The sequence below is a fragment of the Piliocolobus tephrosceles genome, chromosome 13 (genome assembly GCF_002776525.5).
Source record: "Piliocolobus tephrosceles isolate RC106 chromosome 13, ASM277652v3, whole genome shotgun sequence".
NCBI lineage: Eukaryota > Metazoa > Chordata > Mammalia > Primates > Cercopithecidae > Piliocolobus > Piliocolobus tephrosceles.
The window spans coordinates 6765425-6789047 of record NC_045446.1 but is presented as its reverse complement, the minus strand read 5'-3'; the positions used below and the strand labels follow the sequence as shown (position 1 = coordinate 6789047).

General features: G+C 47.7%; 2 protein-coding genes across 3 annotated transcripts in view; one reads left to right on the top strand and one right to left on the bottom strand.

The window, feature by feature from the left end:
* RAD9A (RAD9 checkpoint clamp component A) overlaps window positions 1-23623 on the top strand; it is an 81092-nt gene that overhangs the window by 13447 nt on the left and 44022 nt on the right. The gene's annotated exons all lie outside the window — the stretch shown is intronic.
* Window positions 20312-22360, bottom strand: POLD4 (DNA polymerase delta 4, accessory subunit). 2 transcript variants are annotated; one of them, XM_023186148.2, is made up of 4 exons: window positions 22073-22360; window positions 21766-21855; window positions 21464-21575; window positions 20312-20783 (listed from the first exon to the last, which is right to left on the bottom strand). In XM_023186148.2, exons 1-4 carry the CDS (start codon window positions 22167-22169, stop codon window positions 20759-20761), a joined length of 324 nt encoding a protein of 107 aa, XP_023041916.1. In that variant the 5' UTR covers window positions 22170-22360; the 3' UTR covers window positions 20312-20758. The 2 variants fall into 2 exon arrangements, with proteins under 2 accessions (XP_023041916.1, XP_023041915.1); XM_023186147.2 differs by having other exon boundaries at window positions 21464-21855.

Genomic DNA, 23623 nt, shown 5'->3' with positions numbered 1-23623 from the left:
TTGTTGAAAAAATTAACTGGGCATGGTGGTCCACACCTGTAGTCCCTGTTACTTGGGAGATTGAGGTGAGAGAATTGCTTGAGCCCGCGTCAAAATTGCAGTGACCCGTGATCATGCCACTGCACTCCAGCCTGAGTGACAGAGGGAGACCCTGTCACAAAAAAAAAAGAAAAATTTTGATGCCGTATTAAATCATAACTTCATAAAGTTAGTACATACTGTACTACTGTAATAATTTTATAACCACCACCTGTTCTATTGCATTGAGTTCAGTTGTTTCGAGTATCCACTTAAAATGCTGTGACACTAATCATCTCTGCATGAGCAGTTTGCCCTCTAGTAACTTGCCTATTTCAGTAAAAAGGTGATCTCTTGCAGTTCTCATAGAGTTTTCATTGTCTCGTGCAATGCCGCCTTGAATTTCGGCATAGGACCCATGTGAAGTGCCACTATTAATGCTGGGAGCACTCCAGGAAGCAGAGAAAAGTTATGACATTTCAAGAAAAATCTGAGTTGCTTGATATGTTCCACACATTGAGGTCTGTACCTATGGTTGTCCACTATTTCAAGATAGATGAATCCAGTGTAAGGACTATTGTAAAAAAAAAAAAAAAAAAAAGGAAATCGGTGAAGCTATACCAGGAGGTGTGAAAATCTTGCACTTTTTGCAAAATACCTTTTTATGTCATATTGAAAATGCACCTTTTATGTGGGTGCAGGATTGCTATAAGAAAGGAGTACATGTGGAGTCTAATGTGATTTGAGAAAAAGTGAAGTCATGATATGACAAAGCAAAAGGAAGGTGAGGGATCTAACGCTAGAGAATTTAATGCCATCAAAGGATGGTTTGGTAGTTTTAGAAAGAGGTTAGGCTTTAAAAATGTCAAGAGAGGCTGGGTGCGGTGACTCATGCCTGTAATCCTAGCACTTTGGGGGGCCAAGATGGGAGGACTTCTTGAGCCCAGAAGTTTGAGACTAGCCTGGGAAACACGGCAAAATCCTATTTCTACTAAAAATACTAAAAATTAGTCAGGCATGGTGGCATGCACCTATAGTCCCAGCTACTTGGGAGGCTGAGGTAGGAGAATCACCTAAGCTCAGAGTTCAAGGCTGCAGTGAGCTGTGTTGGTGCCACTGCACTCCAGCCTGAATGATGGGAGTGAGATTCTGCCTCAAAAGAAAAAAAAAAAAAAAAAAAAAGGTCAAGATAACAGGAAAAGCAGCTTTTACCTACCAAGAGACAAAAGATGAGTTCTGAGATGCCAATAAGAAAATAATTGAGGCCCGGCGTGGTGGCCCACACCTATAATCCCAGCATTTTGGGAGGCCGAGGTGGTGGATTGCTTGAGTTTAGGAGTTCAAGACCAGCCTGAGCAATATGGTGAAACCCCACCTCTACTGAAAACAAAAAAAAGGAAAAAAAAAAAAGGGCCAGTTGCAGTGGCTCATGCCTGTAATCCCAGCACTTTGGGAGGCCAAGGCGGGCGGATCACGAGGTCAGGAGATGGAGACTATCCTGGCCAACATGGCGAAACCCCCATCTCTACTGAAAATAAGAAAAATTGGCTGGACGTGGTAGCGGGCGCCTGTAGTCCCAGCTATTTGGGAGGCTGAGGCAAGAGAATGGCGTGAACCTAGGAGGCGGAGCTAAGTGAGCTAAGATCGTGCCACTGCACTCCAGCCTGGGCAACAGAGCAAGACTCTGTCTTAAAAAAAAAAAAAAAAAATTCACCAGGCATGGTGGCAAATGCCTGTAGTCCCAGCTACTCAGGAGGCTGAGGTGGGAGGATCACCTGAGTTCAGGAGGTTGAGGCTACAGTGAGCTGTGATTGTGCCACTGTACTCCAGCCTGGGCAATGGGAGTGAGACTTTGTCTCAAAAAAGAAAGAAAGGAGGAGAAAAGTACCTACCTGAACAGGTTTTTAATGCAGAAGAAAACAGAAAACCACAAAAGACCTCTATTAGTAAGAAAGAGAAGTGAGCAGTAGGATTTAAGGAAAGAAAAGATAAACTAACTATACTGTTTTGTGCGAATGCAGTCAGGTTTATTATGAAGGCTGCCCTTATCTATAAATCTGCTAACCCCCAAGCCGAAGGGAAAGAAAAACACCAGCTGCCAATTTTTTGGTTGTACAACAAGAAAGCCTGGACGAGAACCCTTTTTCTGGGTCGATTTCATTGATACTTTGTCCCTGAAGTCAGGACGTACCTTGTCAGTAAGGGGATTGCCTTTTTTTTTGTTGTTTTTTGAGATGGAGTTCCGCTCTGTCACCCAGGCTGGAATGCAGTAGCGTGATCTCAGCTCACTGCAGCCTCCGCCTCCTGGGTTCAAGCGATTTTCCTGCCTCAGCCTCCTAAGTAACTGGGATTACAGGCACGCACCACTATGCCCAGCTAATTTTTGTATTTTTAGTAGAGACAGGGTTTCACCATGTTGGCCAGGCTGGTCTCAGACCCCTGACCTCAAGTGATCTGACCGCCTCGGCCTCCCAAAGTGCTGGGATTACAGGGGAGAGCCACCACACCTGGTCTGGTTTTGCCTTTTAAAATTCTCTTGTTACTGGACAATGCCCTTGGCATTGAACCCCATCAGTTCAATACCGAAGGTGTCAAAGTGGTCTACTTGTCTCCAAACACACTGTGTCTAATTCAGCCTCTAGATCAGGGGATCATAAGGACCTTAAAGACTCATTACACATATACATGGTACTCTATGGAAAGGACTGTCAACTCTATGGAAGCGAACCCTGATAGAACATCGTGAAAGTCTGGAAGGATTATACCACTGAAGATGCCATCATTATTACGGAAGAAGCCATGAAAACCATCAAGCCTGAAACAATAAATTCCTACTGGATAATACTGCGTCCAGATGTTATGCATGATTTCACAGGATTGATGATAAAGCCAAGCAAGGAAATCATGAAAAAGATTGTGGATATGGCAAAAAAGATGGGGTGAAGGGTTTGATATGCATCTCGGGAATCAAAGAGTTTAATAGACACCACCCAAGACAAATTAACAGAAGATGACATGATAGAGATTAGTGCTTCTGAACCTGTGCCAGATGAAGAAGAAGATGTAGAAGCAGCAGTGGCAGAAAACAATTAACATTAGACAGTCTAGGAGAAGGGTTCTGATTATTCAAGACCACTTTTGACATCTTTTATGACATGGACCCTTCTGCGATGGAGGCACTGAAACTCAGTCAAACAGTGGAAGAAGGATTAATTCCATATAGCAGGAGTCCCCAACCGCCAGGCCACTGGCACCAGGCCATACAGTAGGAGGTGAGTGATAGGTGAGCAGGCAAACACAAGCTTCATCTGCATCTACATCTGCTCCCCATCCCTTGCATTCCCATGTAAGCACCACCTCTTGTCAGATCATAGGAGAGCGAACCCCATTGTGAACTGTGTGTGTGAGGGATCTGGGTTGCCAGCTCCTTATGAGAATCTCATGCCTGGTGATCTGTCACTGTCTTCTGTCACCCCAGAAAGGACCATCTAGTTGCAAGAAAACAAGCTCAGGGCTCCTACTGATTCCACCTTATGGTGAGCTGTATAATCATTTCATTGTGTGTTACAATGTAATAATAATAGAAATAAAGCACACAATAAATATAAAGTGCTTGAATCTTCCCAAAACCACCCCCTTAACCCCATCTGTGGGAAAAAGGTCTTCCATAAAACCAGTCCCTGGTGCCCAAAAGGTTGGGACTGCTGCTATAATAGAAACATTTTTAGAGAAATGAAAAAGCAAAAATGTCAGACAGAAGTTACAATGTATTTCCATGAAGTTACACCAGAGTGTGCCTGCCTCTCCCGCCTCCCCTTCCACCTCTTTTGCCTCTGCTGCCCCTGAGATAGCAAGACCAACCATTCTTCTTCCTCAGCCTACTCAACATGAAGGCGATGAGGATAAAGACCTTTATGATGATCCATTTCCACTTAATAGCAAATATACTTACTCTTACAATTTTTATTTCTTTTCTTTTCTTTTTTTGAGACAAGGTTTCACTCTCACCCAGGCTAGAGTGTAGTGGTGAGATCTCGGCTCACTGCACTTCAACTTCCTGGGCTCCCAGGCTCAAAGGATCTTCCCTCAAAACTCCATCTCTGGCTGAGCATGGTGGCTCGTGCCTGTAATCCCAGCACTTTGGGAGGCTGAGGTGGGCGGATCACCTGAGGTCAGGAGTTTGAGACCAGCCTGGCCAACGTGGTGAAACCCCGTCTCTAAAGAATCTCTTTTTAGGCCAGGTATGGTGGCTCACACCTGTAACCCCAGCACTTTGGGAGGCCGAGGAGGGAGGATTGCTTGAGGCCAGGAGTTTGAGACCAGCCTGGGCAATATAGCAAGATCCTGTTTCTACAAAAAATGAAATTAGCCAGGCATGGTGGCACATACCTGTAGTCCCAGCTACTCAAGAGGCTGAGGCAGGAGAATCACTTGAACCCAAGAGGCGGAGGTTGCAGTGAGCTGAGAACATGCCATTGCACTCCAGCCTGGGTGACAAGAGTGAAACTCTGTCTCAAAAAACAAATATATTTCTGTATAACTAATTAATCAAAGAAGAAAACACAAATGAGAAAATATTTCAAACAAGCGTATGAAGGCATAGAATATCAAAATATGTGGTGCAGCTAAAGAAGTACTTAAAGGAAAGTTTATAATTTAAAGTACCTATATGAGAAAAGAGAAAGGTTTAAATTTTTTTTGCGGGGGGCGGGGTCGGAGGGACAGAGTGGGACACTGGAGTGCAGTGGTGCGATCTGGGTTCACCACAACCTCTGCCTCCGAGGTTCAAGTGATTCTCATGCCTCAAACTCCTGGCCTCAAGTGATCCACCCACCTCGGCTTCCCAAAGTGCTGGGATTACAGGCATGAGCCACCGTGCCCGGTGGAAAAGTTTAAATTAATAATTCTGTGTTTCTAAGAAAGAAGCTTAAGAAGCTATAAGAAGTTTGGCAGTTTCTCAAAAAGCTAAACAGAATTACCCTATGACCCAGCAGTTCTACTCCCTGGTATATACCCAGGATAATAAAAAACATGTTCGGCCGGGCGCGGTGGCTCAAGCCTGTAATCCCAGCACTTTGGGAGGCCGAGACGGGCGGATCACGAGGTCAGGAGATCGAGACTATCCTGGCTAACACGGTGAAACCCGTCTCTACTAAAATACAAAAAACTAGCCGGGCGAGATGGCGGGCGCCTGCAGTCCCAGCTACTCGGGAGGCTGAGGCAGGAGAATGGCGTGAACCCGGGAGACGGAGCTTGCAGTGAGCTGAGATCCGGCCACTGCACTCCAGCCTGGGTGACAGAGCGAGACTCCGTCTCAAAAAAAAAAAAAAAAAAAAACATGTTCATAACAGTGTTAGCCAAAAAGTGGAAGCAATCCAACTGTCTATTCACAGATGAATGGATAAACAAAATGTGGTATATCCCTATAATGGAATATTATTCAGCCATGAAAAGGAATGAAGTGGTTATATGCTACAAGATGGATAAACCTTGAAAACCTTATGCTAAGTGAAGGAAAGCAGACACAAAGTGATTCCATTTATATGAAATTTTCAGGGCTGGGTATGGTGGCTCATGCCTGTAATCCCAGCACTTTGGGAGTCTGAAGTGGGAGGATTGCTTAAGCCCAGGAGATCAGTGGGGGCAACATAATGAGATCCTCTCTACAAAAAATAAAAAATTAGCCAGGCGTGGTGACGTACACCTGTAATCTTGAGGCAGGAGATCCCTTGAGCCAGGAGGCCAAGACTGCAATGAGTACTACGGCACTCCAGCTTGGGCAACAAAGTGAGACCCTGCCTCAAAAAAATTGTAAAAAATTAATTATAAAAATGAAAATTTTAGAATAGATCCATATAAACAGAAAGCAGATTAGTGGTTGTCAGGGAGGAATTGGAACTGACTGCCATTAAGCACAGGCTTTCTTTCTGGGGTGATGAATGTATTACAGAATTAGACAGTGGTAATGGTTGCACAACATAGTGAATACACTAAAAATCACTGAATTTTACACTTTAAAATTGTGAAGTTTGGAGGCTGGGCATGGTGACTCATGCCTATAGTCCCAGCGTTTTGGGAAGCCGAGGCGGGTATATGACTTGAGTTCAGGAGTTAGAGACCAGCTTAGGCAACATAGCAAGATCCCATCTCCACAAAAAATACAAAAATTAGCCTGGTGTAGTGGTGCGTGCCTGTAGTCCCAGCTACTTGGGAGGCCGAGGCTGGAGAATTGCTCGAGTCTGGGAGGTCAAGGCTGCAGTGAGCCGCAGTCCTGCCACTGTTTTCCAGCTCAGGTAACAGAGCAGGACCCTGTCTCAAAAAATAAATTAATTTTTATAATGGTGAATTTTATATTATGTGGATTATAGCGCAAAAAAAAGAAAAGAAAAGAAATAGCACAATGCTGTGCACCTGTAGTCCCAGCTACTCATGGGGCTGAGGTGGAAAGATTGCTTGAGCATAGGAGTTCGAGACCAGCCTTGGTGACATAGACCCTGTCAAAAAAAGAAGAAAATTTATTTTATTTTATATTTAAAACATTAAATAAATTTAAAAAATTAGCCCAGGGCTGTGCGTGGTGCCTCATGCCTGTAATCCCAGCACTTTGGGAGGCTGAGGCAGGTGGATCACAAGGTCAGAAGATTGAGACCATCTTGGCTAATATGGTGAAACCCTGTCTCCACTAAAAATACAAAAACTTAGCTGGGCATGGTGGCGGGCGCCTGTAGTCCCAGCTACTCGGGAGGCTGAGGCAGGAGAATAGCGTGAACCTGGGAGGCAGAGCTTGCAGTGAGCCAAAATCGCACCACTGCACTCCAGCCTGGGCGGCAGAGCGAGACTCCATCTCAAAAAAAAAAATAGCTCAGCATGGTGGGGCATGCCTGTAGTCACAGCTACTTGGGAGGCTGAGGTGGGAGGAACCCTTGAGCCTGGGAGATAGAGGCTGCAGTGAGCTATGATTGCAACACTGCAATCCAGCTTGAATGACAGAATAACACCCTGTCAAAAAAAGAAAGAAAGAAAGAAAGAAATACACACACACAATAAAAACAGAAAAATAGCAAAGACAAAAGTTGATTCTTTGAAAAAATAATAAAATTGATAAAACCATATCGAGACTGATTAAAAAAAAATACAGGCCGAGCATAGTGGCTCACACCTGTATTTCCAACACTTTGGGAGGTCAAGGCTGGTGGATTACTTGAGGCCGGGAATTCAAGACTAGCCTGACCAACATGGTGAAACCCCTTCTCTATTAAAAGTACAAAAAATTAGCCAGGCATGATGGCGCACACCTGTAATCCCAGCTACTCAGGAGGCTGAGGCACGAGAATCACTTGAACCTGGGAGGTAGAGGCTGCAGTGAGCCGAGATCGTGCCACTGTACTCCAGGGCAACAGAGCAAGATCTTGTCTCAAAAAAAATTACCAATTATTAGTAATGAAAGAATAGATATCAGTTTAGATTGTTATGTATTAAGATGATAAAAAGGGCAGGCGCGGTGGCTCAAGCCTGTAATCCCAGGACTTTGGGAGGCCGAGACGGGCGGATCACGAGGTCAGGAGATCGAGACCATCCTGGCTAACATGGTGAAACCCCGTCTCTACTAAAAAATACAAAAAACTAGCTGGGCGAGGTGGCGGGCGCCTGTAGTCCCAGCTACTCGGGAGGCTGAGGCAGGAGAATGGCGGGAACCCGGGAGGCGGAGCTTGCGGTGAGCTGAGATCTGGCCACTGCACTCCAGCCCGGGGGACAGAGCGAGAATCCCGCTCCCAAAAAAAAAAAAAAAAAAAAAAAAAGATGATAAAAAGGAGTATTGTGAACAACTTTATGGAAATAAATTTGACAACTTGAATGAAATAACCCCTTTTAAAAATGTTTTATTTATTATTTATTTTTGAGACAGGGTCTCACTCTCTTGCCCAAGTTGGAGTGCAGTGGCAATCATGGCTCACTCTACCTCTGGGGCTCAGGTGATTCTCCCACTCCAGCATCAGAAGTAGCTGGGACTACAGGTAGGTGCCACCATGCCTGGCTAATTTTTTGTACTTCTTTGTAGAGATGGGGTTTCGCCATGTTTCTTAGGTTGGCCTCGAACTCCTGAGCTCAAGCAATCCACTTGCCTTGGCCTCCCAAAGTGCTGGGAGTATAGGCATGAACCAGTGTGCCTGGCCACAATCTTTTAAAAACCACTAGAATAAAGTGGATTTACCAAGGTAATAGGATACAAAGTGATCATACAAAAACCATTTATATTTCTATGTTCTAGCAACAAACAATGGGAAAATGAAATTTTTAAAAAAATTCACTTATAATAGAATGAAACCCTTGTTAGGAATAAATTTAGCCAAAGATAAGCAAGACCTCTACACTTAAAACTAGGCTGGGTACCATGGCATATGACTATAGTCCCAGCACTGTAGGAGGCTGAGGCAAGAGGATCGCTTGAATCCAGGAGTTTCAGACCACAGACCACCCTGGGTGACATGGTGAGACCCTGTCTCTACAAACAAAACAAAACAGAAAACACCAGTTTTTAAAAACTAACTCTATGTGATTTCAAGCTTTATTGTGAAGCTACACAAATCAAGACAGTGTGATGTTGAGATAAACGTATCAATGTGAAAGAATAGAGAGTTTGGCAGTAGTCCCACACTTACATGGCCAAATTATTTTTGATGACAGTGCCAAGGTAATTAAGTGGGTAAAAGGTCTTTGAACAAATGGGGCTGGAACTGTATATCCACATTAAAAAAGAAAAAAAAATTTTTGAACCTTGAGCTCTACCTCTAAATGAAATAGAAAATACACAAAAAAGTGGAGAAAATTAGCAAAGCCAAAAGTTGGTTTCTTGAAATAAGTTAATAAAATTGAGGCTGGGCACAGTGGCTCACACTTGTAATCCCAGCACTTTGGGAGACCGAGACTGGTGGATTACGAGGTCAGGAGTTCAAGACCAGCCTGGCCAACATGGTGAAACCCCATCTCTACTAAAAATACAAAAATTAGCTGGGCATGGTGGTGGGTACCTGTAATCTCAGCTACTTAGGAGGCTGAGGCAGAGAACTGCTTGAACCCAGGAGGCAGAGGTTCCAGTGAGCCGAGATTGCAGTACTGTACTCCAGCCTGGGCGACAGAGTAAGACTCCGTCTCCAAAAATAAATAAAATAAAATAAAATAAACAAAATAAAATGGTAAGTCCCTAGTAACACTAAGAAAATAAAGAGAGAAAATATAAATCCCCAATTATCAGGAATGAAACAGTGAAATTAATTAAAAATAGATCCTAAACCTAAATGTAAAAGCTAAAACAATGAAATATCTAGAAAAAAATAGAAAATATTTGTTACTTTGGGGTAGGTAAACATTTCTTAGGACATAAAAAGCAGTAACAAAAAAAAATGATAAATCGGATTTCATCAAAATTTAAAACTTTGGGCCAGGTGTGGTGGCTGATGCCTGTAATCCTAGCACTTTGGGAGGCTGACACAGGTGGATTACATGAGGTCAGGAGTTTGAGGCCAGCCTGGCCAACATGGTGAATTCCTGTTTCTACTAAAAATACAAAAATTAGCTGGGCGTGGTGGCACATGCCTGTGATCCCAGCTACTTGGGAGGCTGAGGTAGGAGAATCGCCTGAACCGAGGAGGTGGAGGTTCCAGTGAGCCAAGATCACACCATTGCACTCCAGCTTGGGCAACAGTAGCGAAACTCCATCACACACACAGGCACACATTTTAAAACTTTGGTTCTTCTAAAAGTACTATTAAGAAAAAAATTCTGGCTGGGTGCAGTGGCTCACGCCTGTAATCCCATCTCGTTGGGTGGCTGAGGCAGGCAGGTGGATTGCTTGAGGTCAAGAATGTTAGACCAGCCTGGCCAACATGGTGAAACCCTGTCTCTACTAAAAATACAAAAATTAGCCAGGTATGGTGATGGGTGCCTGTAATTCCAGCTACTTGGGAGGCTCAGGCAGGAGAATCCCTTGAACCTGGGAGGCAGAGGTTGCAGTGAGCTGAGATTGCCCCACTGCACTCCAGCTTGGGTGACAAAGTGAGACTCTGTCTCAAAAAAAAAAAAAAAGTCAAAATATTTTGTCTGGAACCACTAAAGACCCCAAATAACCAAAGCAATCCTAAGCAAAAATGACAAAGCTGGAGGCATCATACTACCTGAGTTCAAAATATACTACAAAGCTATGATAACCAAAATAGCATGGTACAGTCATAAAAACATACACATAGACCAATGGAACAGTATAGATAACCCAGAAATAAATCCACACAACTGATTTTCAGCAAAGGTGCCAAGAATATACATTGGCGAAAAGATGGTCTCTTCAATAAATGGTGCTGGGAAAAGTGGATATCTACATGCAGAAGAATGACAAAAATTAATGCAAAAGGGATTAAAGACTTAAATATAAGACCTCAGACTATAAAACTACTAGAAGAAAACACAGGAGAAATGCTTCATGACATTGACCTAGGCAAGGATTTTTGAGATAGGACCTCAAAAGCACAGGCAACAAAAGCAAAAGTAGGCCAATGGGATTACATCAAACAAAAAGCTTCTGCACAGCAAAGAAAACAATAGAGCATGGCCAGGCACAGCGGCTCACACCTCTAGTCCCAGCTATTCTGGAGGCTGAGGTGGGAGGATTGCTTAAGCCCAAAAGTTTGAGGCTGCAGTGAACTGTGATTGTGCCATTGCACTCCAGCCTGGGTGACAGAGCAAGATTCCATCTCAAAAAAATAAAATGGTAGAACCACTTCGGAAAACAGACTGGCAGTTTACTCTAAGGTCAAATATATATACGATATATAACGTAGCAATATGATTCTTTGGCATATAGCCAAGAAAAATGAAAACTGCCCACACACAGACTTGTACATGAATGTTTATAACAGCTCGATCCATCAGAGTCTAAAACTGGAAACAACCCAAATGTTCATCAGCTGATAAATGGGATAAACACATTTTAGTATATTCACACAATTTATTATTTTTTTTTTTTTTTTATTTTTTTTATTTTTTTGAGACGGAGTCTTGCTCTGTCATCCAGGCTGGAGTGCAGTGGCATGATCTTGGCTCACTGCAACCTCTGCCTCCCGGGTTCAAGCAATTTTCCTGCCTCAGCCTCCTGAGTAGCCAAGATTACAGGCACGTGCCACCATGCCTGGCTAATTTTTTGTATTTTTAGTAGAAACGGGGTTTCACCATGGTGGTTAGGCTGGTCTCAAACTCCTGACCTCGTGATCCACCCGCCTTGGTCTCCCAAAGTGCTGGGATTACAGGCGTGAGCCACTGCCCCCGGCCAATACACAATGGAATATTATTCAGCAACAAAAGTGAATGAACTTGGCCAGGCAATGGTGGCTTATGCCAGTAATCCTAGCACTTTGGGAGGCTGAGGCAGGAAGATCGCTTGAGTCCAGAAGTTCAAGACCAGCCTGGGCAACATAGGGAGAATTAATTATTATTATTATTATTTTTGTGTGTGAGATGGAGTCTCGCTCTGTCGCCCAGGCCGGAGTGCAGTGGCGCAGTCTCAGCTCACTGCAAGGTCCACCTCCCGGGTTCACGCCATTCTCCTGCCTCAGCCTCCCGAGTCGCTGGGACTACAGGCGCCTGACACCACGCCTGGCTCATTTTTTGTCTTTTCAGTAGAGACGGGGTTTCACTGTGTTAGCTAGGATGGTCTCAATCTCCTGACCTCATGATCTGCCCGCCTCAGCCTCCCAAAGTGCTGGGATTACAGGCATGAGCCACCACGCCCAGCAATTTTTTTTTTTTTTTTTTTTTCACATAGAGATGGTGTTTCACTCTCTTGCCCAGACTGGTCTCAGATTCTCTTGAGCTTAAGCAATCCTCCTGCCTTGGCCTCCCAACATGCTGGGATTATAGGCAAGAGCCACTGCACTTGGCCCTTATTTTCTTTTTTTGGAGATAGAGTCTTGCTCTGTCACCTAGGCTGGAGTGCAGTGGTGCAGTCACAGCTCATTATAGCCTCAACCTACCAGGCTCAAGGGGTCCTCCCCAACCTCAGCCTCCCGAGTAGCTGGAACCACTGGTGCAAGCCACCACAGTGGGCTAATTTTTAATATTTTTTGTAGAGACAAGATTTCACTGTTACCTGGGCTGGACTTGAACCCCTTGCCTCAAGCAGACTCCCACCTTGGCCCCCCCAAATATTTGGGATTACAGGTGTGAACCACTGCACCTGGCCCAGTCCCTTATGGATGACAGAATTTTAGGCTATTTATATTCTTTGCTATTACAAAGAGTTTTATAATAAATAACCTTACATATGTTATTTTACATATACCAACGTATCTGTAGGATAAATTTCTAGATATAGACTGAAAAGGATAGGTGCATTTATAATTTTGATATATAATGCCAAATTAGTGTCCTTAGAGTTGTACAAGTGTATACTACAGCATTGCGGGACTGGAATAGTCAGATCCTGGCCAGCCATTCTCCCAAGAGCATGTGGAGAAATGGGCTGGATGGCTCACTGCAATGATGAGCGTCTCTACTCTGCACCTCAGAGGACCTTGGCTGAGCACTGCATGGCCAGCCCAGTGGAGGCACAGGCTTCAAAACAGGATATGAAAAGGGCCTGCTTCTGCAGTTGACAGCTTTGATGCCTTCCTCACTGAGAAGGCCTTAGGAAAAGATGGGCCCTGCCATTAAGACCACACAACCCCTATGGAGAACTGACTTAGAGCCCAAAGAGTTGCATTTACAACTCTCACACAAATGATTCTCATGCGCTAGACAGGATCAAAAAGTAGTTGTGAGCAGGCCGGGCACGGTGGCTCACGCCTGTAATCCCAGCACTTTGGGAGGCCGAGGTGGGCAGATCACCTGAGGTCAGGAGTTCCAGACCAGTCTGGCCAACATGGTGAAACCTTGTCTCTACTAAAAATATAAAATTAGCCAGGCATGGTGGTGGGTGCCTGTAATCCCAGCTACTTGGGAGGCTGAGGCAAGAGAATCGCTTGAACCCGGGAGGCAGAGGTTGCTGTGAACCAAGATTATCCCACTGAACTCCAGCCTAGGTGACAGAGCAAGACTTTGTCTCAAAAAAAAAAAAAAAAAAAAAAAGGTAGGTGTGAGTGAAGTGGGAAGGTTTGGTCAGCTTTTTTTTTTGGACAGGGTCTTGCTGTGTTGCTCAGGCTGGAGTGCTGTGGTGGGAATATAGCTCACTGCAATTCAACTTCACGGGCTCAAGCGATCCTCCTGCCGCAGCGCCACTGAGTAGCTGGGGCCACAGGCATGTGCCACCCCCAGCTAATTTTATTTATTTATTTATTTATTTATTTATTTATTTATTTATTTATTTATTTAATTTTTTGTAGAGACAGAATACCCCTTTGTTGCCCAGGCTGCTCTCAAACTCCTGGGTTCAAGTGATCCTCCTGCCTCAGCCTCCCAAAGTGCTAGGATTACAGGGGTGAGCCACTGTGACCAACCTCAGCCAGCTTTGAGCGCTTACTATGTAGCCAACCTTGTGTTAGGTATACGCCAACAGAGATAAAATATTCTCTAGCATTGGAAACAATGAAGCGTATTGTTGTGGCAATGTGACATGCTGTAATAAAACAGAAATAGGTTACCATGGGAAGCAGAGGGGAAATCCTTAACTCTCTTCAGGGAAGGCTGCACAGAGGGAAAAACATCCTCCAGTCAAGGGCAAGGCCTGCAGGCATAGGAACCATTGGTGCCTCTAGGTGAGGTGAAGGGGCATCCACGAGGTCTGGATGGAGGCTCACATCCCAGAGGAAGTTCCTAGGAGATGCCTTTTCCTTCAAGAGACAAAGGACTGGCCGGGTGCGGTGGCTCAAGCCTGTAATCCCAGCACTTTGGGAGGCCGAGACGGGCGGATCACGAGGTCAGGAGATCGAGACCATCCTGGCTAACACGGTGAAACCCCGTCTCTACTAAAAATACAAAAAAAAAACTAGCCGGGCGAGGTGGCGGGCGCCTGTAGTCTCAGCTACTCGGGAGGCTGAGTCAGGAGAATGGCCTAAACCCAGGAGGCGGAGCTTGCAGTGAGCTGAGATCTGGCCACTGCACTCCAGTCCGGGCGACAGAGCAAGACCCTGCCTCAAAAAAAAAAAAAAAAAAGAAAAAAAAAAAAAGAATTACAAGAGACAAAGGACCAAAGTTGGGCTGAAGAAGGACTCAGACCCCAACACATGGTCTACCATCACTTGTCCACCTTGTGACACCACTACTCATCCTTATGTACTCAGCTGAAGGGTTGCCATAAGCCAGGCCCATTCCTGTCTTGCAGCATTGTTTGAAGTTTACCTCCGTGTCTTGTTTTTTGTCTCCCTACTACAGTGAGCTCTTGGGGCTTTAGGGCCTGGGGTTCTAATCATTTGCATCTGCCATGACTAGCACAAAGTTATGGTTTTCTAGCTTAGGACTCAGGCGGATAAACTGGAGACCTACCTGCGTGGAAAACTAGGAATCATTTTGAGAATCTCTCGAGTCCCAGAGGTGGCAGTAACCCAAATTGGCCTCAAGCTGGCACTGTTGTAGTTTTCTTCTGCTTCTAGACCAATTCAGAAACTTGCTTCTTTCCTGTGTTGACTTTAGTTTCTTGGTAAATTAGCTCCTTAAACCTTCAAGCTATAGTGAGTTTGTCTGAGGGTGGATAAATGTTGCCACACCTGAGTCAATAAAGAATGAATCAGCGTGGCCTTCATAGAGGGGTGTGGTACTGGTAGTTACCATGACAGCCAAAGACACTAGAGAGAACTACAAAATGGAGATAGAGGGAAGTGGGAAATGGAGGAATGGAATGAGGTCTAGTCCCCTCCATGCTTCCTGACAGTATCTTCCTTGATGTCTCTACAGCATCGCACTGGTGACTTCTGGGACACTTGCTCTGCCTTGGTTCTCCTGCCACTCTGAGCACTCTTCCCCTCTGGTTTGCTGGATCTTCTTCCACCATTTTCTAGAGCGAATATTCCCAAGTGTGATGCTTGGTCTTCTCTTTGCCTGTCTCTCTTGAATCTTTCATCTGTGCGCATAGGTCAGTTCTATGCAGGTAATTTCCTTGTCCCCCGGATACCGCCCCTCCCATGACCTCTCTGCTGGACTTGAGCTCTGTTTCCATTTCCTACCAGGTGTTTCCATTTGGGTGTCCTGTAGTCATCTCAAACCAAGCATGTAGGAAATTGAGCCTGTCTTCCCCCTCCCAGTTTCCATTTTTCTTCCCATGGCATCAGCATTCTCTCACCCACCCAAGCTCAAAACCTGAGTCATATTTGACACGTCCTCCCCATTCTTCCCTTCCCAAATGCAAGTTTTGCAAACTTCCTTTGCAACATCTCTTATAGTTCTTTGTCCCTTTTTTTTTTTTTTTTTTTTTTTGAGATGGAGCTTGACTCTTGTTGCCCAGGCTGGAGTATAGTGGCGTGATCTTGGCTTACTGCATCACTGCAACCTCCACCTCCTGGATTCAAGCGATTTTCCTGCCTCAGCCTCCTGAGTAGCTGGGATTACAGGCGTGAGCCTCCATGCCTGGCTAATTTTGCATTTTTAATAGAGACAGGGTTTCACCATGTTGGTCAGGCTGGTCTCGAACTGCCAACCTCAGGTGATCCGCCCACCTCGGCCTCCCAAAGTGCTGCGATTATAGGCATGAACCACCGCTCCCAGCCAAATGCTAGTTTTGTGTGATTTTATGTGGAAACCTCTGTGGTATATACTTCTTTTTTTTTTTTTTTTTTTGAGACGGAGTCTCGCTCTGTCGCCCAGGCTGGAGTGTGGAGTGCAGTGGCCGGATCTCAGCTCACTGCAAGCTCCGCCTCCCGGGTTTACGCCATTCTCCTGCCTCAGCCTCCCGAGTAGCTGGGACTACAGGCGCCCGCCACCTCGCCCGGCTAGTTTTTTGTATTTTTAGTAGAGACGGGGTTTCACCGTGTTAGCCAGGATGGTCTCGATCTCCTGACCTCGTGATCCGCCCGTCTCGGCCTCCCTAAGTGCTGGGATTAAAGGCTTGAGCCACCGCGCCCGGCCTTGTGGTATATACTTCACAGCTCTGCACACCTAGCCTGTGGCACACACGATTCCCTCCTGCTTGCCTTTGTTCAGCTCATTCCCTTAGTCTAGAACACTGTTCTCTGGCTGGGTGTGGCAGTTCACTCCTGTAAGCCCAGTACTTTAGCAGGCCAAGGCAGGAGAATTGTTTGGCCTCAGGAGTGTGAGACCAGCCTGGGCAACATGACAGGACTATCTCAGTGTATGACATGTGCGTGTAGTCCCAGCTACTTGGGAGACCAAGGCAGGAGGATAGCTTGAGCCTGGGAGTTTGAAGCTGCAGTGAGCCATGATTGCACCACTGTGCTCCAGCTTGGGCAACAGAGCAAGACCCTTTCTCAAAAATCATATGATATATAATATATATGATATATAATGTATATGATATATAATATATATATGCTTTTTAGTATTTCTGAAGTGCCGTTCAAGCTGAGTGAGGTGGTGGACATGTATCGGGGTAATTGAAAGCAGCCATAGGCCACACGTGGCACATCTTCCTGGAGACTTCATTTTATTTAATTATAAATAATTTCACCTACTTTTATGTTAATACAGCTACTCCAGGCTGGGCACAGTGTTTCACGCCTGTAATCCCAGCATTTTGGGAGGCTGAGTGAATCACTTAAGGTCAGGAGTTCAAGACCAGCCTGACCAATGTGATGAAACCCCATCTCTACCAAAAATACAAAAATTAGCTGGGCATGGTGGTGGGTACCTCTAATCCCAGCTACTTGGGAGGCTGAGGCACGCGAATTGCTTGAACCCTGGAGGCAGAGGTTGCAGTGAGCCAAGATCATCCCACTACACTTCAGCCTGAGTGACAGAGTGAGACTCTGTGTCAAAAAAGAAGTACAGCTACTCCAGACATATGGAGTAGAATGCAAAATTGGTGAAGGAAATGACTAAGAACATTCCGTGTGGTGCTGTCCCCTGCAGTGGGGAGTCTGCATTCGCCCTGCAGTGGAAGGTGGGAAGGTGAGAAACAGGGACCCCTGATTAGAAGGGGCTAGGTGCAGATGAGGTGCGGCAAGGGGAATACAGTGCAGCGGGAGGGAAGTGGCAGTCCCGGTGCTCGAGGCTCCTGCAGCGGGTCCCTGTCACCTGTGGTGCTCTTTCCTTTCTGAGAACTCAGACAATTCAGTGTCTATACCACTCCTATGTTGCCTCAGGAAAGTACTTGTACTACATGGTTTTCTAACTTGCCACATATGTAGTCCTTATCTCCTCAACAACATTCTTATCCTCCAACATCTGGAGTGCAGGTGTGGGGTGAATTCAGGCCCTGGTGTTTACTGATTGAGCAAGGCACTTTTCCTCTCAGCCTTGGTTTCCTTATCTGTAAAACATGGATAGTACTTCCCTAATGAGATTGTTCTCAGGATTCAACTAGATAACATGTGTGCAGCATTTCACATAGCAGATGGCATGGATAGGCACTTAGTAAACATCAGAGCCCTCCTAGCAGCGCCAGGCTCTTAGTAAATATCTGATTCTTGAATATTCCCATCCCCAAATATATGCCCCTACCTGAGGCTCCTCTCATGTTGTCTGTCTCCCTTCCTGTCACAGTGCATGTATCTACTGAAGGCCACCCTCTTTCCGTATCCTGGTTCCTGGCCCTCCTTACCCTCACAAAGATCTCACTCACACAACTGCCTTCTCATCTCCTGTAACCTCAGGTTCTCTCCCTACTGGATCTCTCAGACTACTGTCTTTACACTCACTCTGGGGATCTCATCCACTGTTGCGGCTTTCAAGGCCATCTAAAAGATTCCCAAGTTTATATTTTAAACCTAGAATGCCTCAGAATCCGAGACTTACATATCCACTGCCTATACCCCATGTCCCCGTGGAAGTGGCACAGATACTTCAGCATGTCTAAGATGGAGCTCCAGATTCCCACCCCACCCTTCCCACAAGTTTTCCCATCTTGGTAATGAGAACTCTGTCCTTCCAGTCGCCCAAACCAAAACCTTTGGAGTTATCCTTGGCTCCTCCCTCTTAAATCCCACAGTCCTATAGGCAAGTCCTGCCAGTCAGCTCTTCCTTCAAAATACAGAGTGTACCTGGCCACTTCACCTTCTCATGCTGGTCCAGATCAAGCTCAACTCGCATGAGGCCAACTTCAGAGGCCTCCTGAGTGGTTTTGCTACCTCTGTTTTCCCCAGCTCCACAATCTTGTTTTCCACCAACAGAGTAATGTTTTCGAAACATCAGCTGACTGTCATTTATTGGCTTCAAGCCCTCCAGTATCTTCCCCTCTCACTCAGAATCAAATCCGGATTTCTTATCATGGCGCTAGGGACCAGCCTGCTGCCTGTCTGCTCTCAATTCCCACTACCCTTCCTTGCTCCCTGGCCCCCAGCCTCACTGGCCTCCTCAGTGCCTTTCCTGGAACAGGCTGGAAACACTCCTCCCTCAGGGAGCTTCTCCGTGTTGCTCCTTCTGTCTGGAACACTCAGGTGCAGACCTTGCTCCCTTCCTTTCTTCAGGTCTCTGCTCAAATGCCACCTTAGCAGAGGGCCTTCCCTGGTCAGTCTCTCTAACATAGCACCCTGGCATCCTTGGACCCTTTCTGATCCCAACTCTGATTTTGCTTACTACTGACTGCTACCTGACATAATTAACTTACGTGTTTGTTTTTGTCCATCTCCTGACCATTAGTAACACCCCAAGGGGACCTTTGGTGCCTGGCACATAGTGAGTGCTCAGCAGCTGCGTGGGAGCTGTGGCATAGGCTGGAAGAGCTTAACGCAAGTGGCCCCTGGTCACTGCACTGCCTCTTGACTGCTGTGTGCTTTTGGACAACTTTACTTAACCTTTCTTAGTTTCAGTTCCCCTCTCGGTAAAACCTACCTGGAAGGTTTTTTAGGAGGATTCGAGATAATACATTTAAAGTACCCGAAACATGATCAGTGCTCAGTAAGACAGGGGTTACACAGGCCACTTAGCTGCTCTCTAGGCCTGTTTCCAAGAAGTTACTAGTGCTGCCTCCATCTGCCCCCAGGATGGAGGGCTGCTACAGTATATGAAGGTAACGCTAGAGAAGCGGTTACTGACTCTATTCTCCATGTCATACCCTGACCCCGGGTCTCCTGAGCATTGTTTCTGGCTCCAGCCAGTTCTCTATCCCCCAGCACCGTCAGTTTCTTTTTTTCTTTTTTTGAGACAGAGTCTTGCTCAGTCGCCCAGGCTGGAGTGCAGTGGTGCGATCTCGGCTCACTGCAAGCTCCGCTTCCTGGGTTCATGCCATTCTCCTGCCTCAGCCTCCCGAGTAGCTGGGACTACAGGCGCCCGCCACCACGCCCGGCTAATTTTTTGTATTTTTAGTAGAGACGGGGTTTCACCGTTGTTAGCCAGGATGGTCTCGATCTCCTGACCTCGTGATCCACCCGCCTTGGCCTCCCAAAGTGCTGGGATTACAGGCGTGAGCCACTGTGCCCAGCCTTTTTTTTTTTTTTTTTTTGAGGAGTCTCGCTCTGTCACCCAGGCTGGAGTGCAGTGGCGCGGTATCAGCTCACTGCCAGCTCCGCCTCCCGGGTTCACACCATTCTCCTGCCTCAGCCTTCTGAGTAGCTGGAACTACAGGCGCCTGTCACCACACCCGGCTAATTTTTTGTATTTTTAGTAGAGATGGGGTTTCACCTTGTTAGCCATGATGGTCTCCATCTCTTGACCTCGTGATCCGCCCACCTCGGCCTCCCAAAGTGTTGGAATTACAGGTGTGAGCCACCACGCCCAGCCATCAGTTTCTTACCAAAGCCCCTCAGATGATGGCCATGTCTGAGCAGGTCCTGCAAGTTGAGACCCTCCCCAGCTCTGCTTTGATCAAGGTGGTCCCTGATATGGGAAGCCAGAGATGCTTGCTGGGAATGTATAGATATGCTTGGACTTCATGAGCCATGGACCCCAAAGGTCCTTCTCTGGCAAAGCACTCATGTTTGTGAGGTGGGCACTGCTTAGCAAACCAGGTGGCTGGCGTGTCAGGTAGGTTCTCCCTGGCTGCTCTAGGAAGGTGAGTCATGAATAGTTTCCCTGTGGGCCACCAGGGGGCACCAGAGGTCGCTCAGCTCTTCCGAGGACTTCTTCCGTCTCTTAAGCTGTCTTCTCCCTCTCAGGCCTAGGACTTTCTTGAAGGAAAAGAGCTGTGGTGGTGGTTCTCCCATCTCCTAACTTGCTAGGGACTGCCAGTCAAAGCAGGGCTACAGTAAAGGACTGAAGGTCAGGATTCCAGGCTTAATATTCTTTATTGGTAAGCATTAGTGAACCCCTTGCCCTGGGAGCTCAGCCAGTCCTGCTCTGATTCCTAGCCATAGGTAGGACAGCATCTTTGCCTCATGGATCAACTGTCCATGTCTGGCTGTGCCTAACTCGCCACACCATGGGTCAGGGAGACAGGCAGCAGGTATTGGAAGGTGATGGCCAGGTCCTTTTCCCCAGTGACCACTCTCCATCTAGAAGCACTCTGCTTCAGCTGTGCAGGCTCTTCCAGGGGGGCTCTGGGAGCCTGCTGGTTAGATGGAGGAGTTGAGCCTCTGACACCTCCAGGTTCTGCCTGCCAAGGGTTCCTCTGCAGCGGGGTTGAGCTGAGCAGGAGCAATGGGCTCTTGCTTCTGTCCTGAGATTCTTGGGTGATGAGCAAGACAGCCAAGGGCAGGAGGTCATACATGGTGCCTCATAGGGGATAGAGATGCCAGAGGCTGTAGAAGATGGGGTGGGAGGGATATCCCAGAGAGAGAGAGAGAGAGAGAGAGTCAGTTGTTGAGTCCCTGGATCTGATTTCACCAGCTATTCTTGGCCATGCCCATAGTCCTTGGGAAACCCCTCGGTTCTAAATAGATAGTTCGTTGGTTCCTGGGTGTACCTTTGCCCCCGACTAGCTTGTGGAGGTAAGAATTATTGGCCGGGTGCGGTGGCTCACACCTGTAATCCCAGCACTTTGGGAGGTCGAGGCGGGTGGATCACGAGGTCAGGAGATCAAGACCATCCTGGCTAACACAGTGAACCCCCGTCTCTACTAAAAATACAAAAACAAAATTAGCCCGGGCGTGGTGGCAGGCGCCTGTAGTCCCAGCTACTCGGGAGGCTGAGGCAGGAGAATGGTGTGAACCCGGGAGGCAAAGCTTGCAGTGAGCCAAGATTGCGCCACTACACTCCAGCCTGGGTGACAGAGCAAGACTCTGTGTCAAAAAAAAAAAAAAAAAAAAAGGATTATTACAGTAGCATGTCCTCCTGAGCCAGGCACCTTATAGAACCTTCTTGCCTGTTCAGCAAGGCCCTTCAACCCTCCATCCATTTCTCCCTTAGGTCAGGACAGCAGGGTGACCGTGCCTGGAGAAGGCCCTGCCTCCCCTGAAAGCCCTCCCGGCCTGTCTCTGACCTGCACTGGAAGCGGGGGTCTCCAGGGTGGGTCTTCAGCACCTCCCACACCTCTGGGGGAGGCTCCAAGCCCATCTGCTTGGCCCGACACCAGCGCTGCAGCCGTGTGATCCCTGCCAGGGTGGGAAGAAGACTCTGGAGCCTTGTGGGGGGTGGGGTAGAGTCTGAGCTGGAGAATGTGTGTGTTTGGGGGAGACAGTGCCTGAGGGTCAGAGTCACACAAACGCTTGGGTGACTTCAGAGACGTGTGGGTGACGGGACTGTCTGGGAGAGGCACCTCCGTGGGGCTGGGTGGGTTCTCACCGGTGCAGGGCCCGTACTGCCAGGCCAGGTCAAACTGCCTCAGCAGCTCCAGCTCCGCTTCCTCCTCGTCGCGGGGCTGGGGCTCTTCCCCTGCAATGACAGCTGCTCTTCAGTGCGAGGCTGGCCTCAGTCTCCTGCCCCTCACCTCCCAGCCTGCCTCACCACCCCTTTGCCTCTGGCACCCCGCAGCTAGATCTGGTGTCGGGAGGGGAGGACAGGCCACCTTTCCCCTTCCATCTGCCCCTCCGCCCACGTCCTCTAGGCCCCTCCGTGTCCACTCCTCCTGCCTCCCTCACACCTCAGAGACCTAGCTCGGGTGCCAGCTCCCCCTTGCTGTGCCCAGCGGGCCCCTCCCTCCTCTTCACAACCGGGTAGGAATCAGTGATGAGCCGCTTCCGGCCCATGGCGGCCACCCAGGCAGGCAGAGAAGGAGGCGACTGCGGGCAAGAGGAGAGACCGGCCAGTGGGCGCGAGAAAGACAGCTGCTGAGAGAGACAGACGGGGCCAGGCCAGCGGCGGGCAGACAAGATGACCCAGACAAACCGAGAGAGGAAGTCGCCGGGGTCCAGGGAGGGACGCCTCCCCCACCCCAACAAGCACGCAAACAGGAAAGACTTCAGCCAATGGCAGGCCGCCTCTGCGGGGCGGGGCCCTGGCGCTAGCCAATGGTAGGCAGTGTAGGGTGAGGGGCGGGGCGGTGCCACAGCTGTGGGCTGCGGGAGGAGGGGCAGGCTGGGGCGGGGGACCTGTAGGGATGCCCCTACTTCACCACCTCCCCCGGCCCCCATTGGTCTGCTGTGGGTCCCGAGAGACTTGAAGAGAGTTATCCTCAGCCTCTCACTTCCCGTTTTCCCTTCCTAGGCAAATGTTCTTTTCAGCTTCGCTAATCCCCGTGGCGAGTTTGTAACTCCCTAGAGCCCAGCTGGAGCCTTCACTCGGTCCTTTGGCCCGCCCAGCGTTGTGGGGGCAGGTTTGGAGGTCTGAAGAGAGTTTGGGCTAATCCAGGCCCCTTCCCTGCTCCCACCCAACCCCCACCGGCCCCAGGAGACCTGGCTGGAGAAGCCCATGGGTTCTGAAACCTCCTTTCTCACAGTCTGTGCCCAAAGATGCTGCCCACTCTTAGTCCGAGTGTTTGCCGTTTTGGCTCTCCTGGGGTCCCAAGTCCTGCCCGGCCCGCCCCACCAGTCAGGAAGATTCTATACTGAATAGGAAGGCAGAGCAAGGGTCTGGTTCCCCCACCACAATGAGTTTTGATCCCCAGTTCTTCACTGGCAAAATCTGCCCTCTCACAAGAATGTTAATCTGAGCAGAAAATATTAACAGTAAACCTAACACTCATATTGCACATGCCATGTGCCAAGTACTCTTCTAAGTACTTTCCCACATATTAATTAAAATAGATGTCAAAAATTTTTGAAAGTAGAAGTATAGCTCAATGATTATCACTGCCGAGAGTCACAGGCATTGCAGGGCCCCAGTTGAACCACAGTCTGTCCTGCACCCAGGAGCTCACTGTCACAAGGCAGACAGATGCACAGTTGTCAGTGAGAGGCTATAATTCCTACCAGAAGAGGGAAAGGGTGGGTCAGAGATTGGTTAGGACCACAGGGATGATTAGCATTGGAAGGCCTCCTGGAGGAGGTGGACTGCTGTAAACAATGTCTCTCAATTCTCCACCCATGACCTTTGTCCCTTGGGCTCCTGTCATCACTGACTCACCCATACTGCTGCCTCCCCCTCATCAACTTCCTGGCAGGAGGCAAAAGTACTGGCCAGTGGGAGTCTGGGAACCAGCACAGGGACCAGCCCAGCTCTAATCACCCTCCAGAGATCCCATCCGGTTCTTCCTTCCAGGGAT

Excerpts from the sequence above, each read along its gene's own strand:
- POLD4 (XM_023186147.2), bottom strand. The coding sequence starts at position 22,169 with ATGGGCCGGAAGCGGCTCATCACTGATTCCTACCCGGTTGTGAAGAGG. Across the intron at positions 21,856-22,072 it reads GGAGCTGGCACCCGAGCTAG|GGGAAGAGCCCCAGCCCCGC; the intron begins GTCTCTGAGGTG and ends CTGTCATTGCAG. Across the intron at positions 20,784-21,463 it reads GACCCCCGCTTCCAGTGCAG|CCTCTGGCATCTCTATCCCC; the intron begins GTCAGAGACAGG and ends CATCTTCTACAG.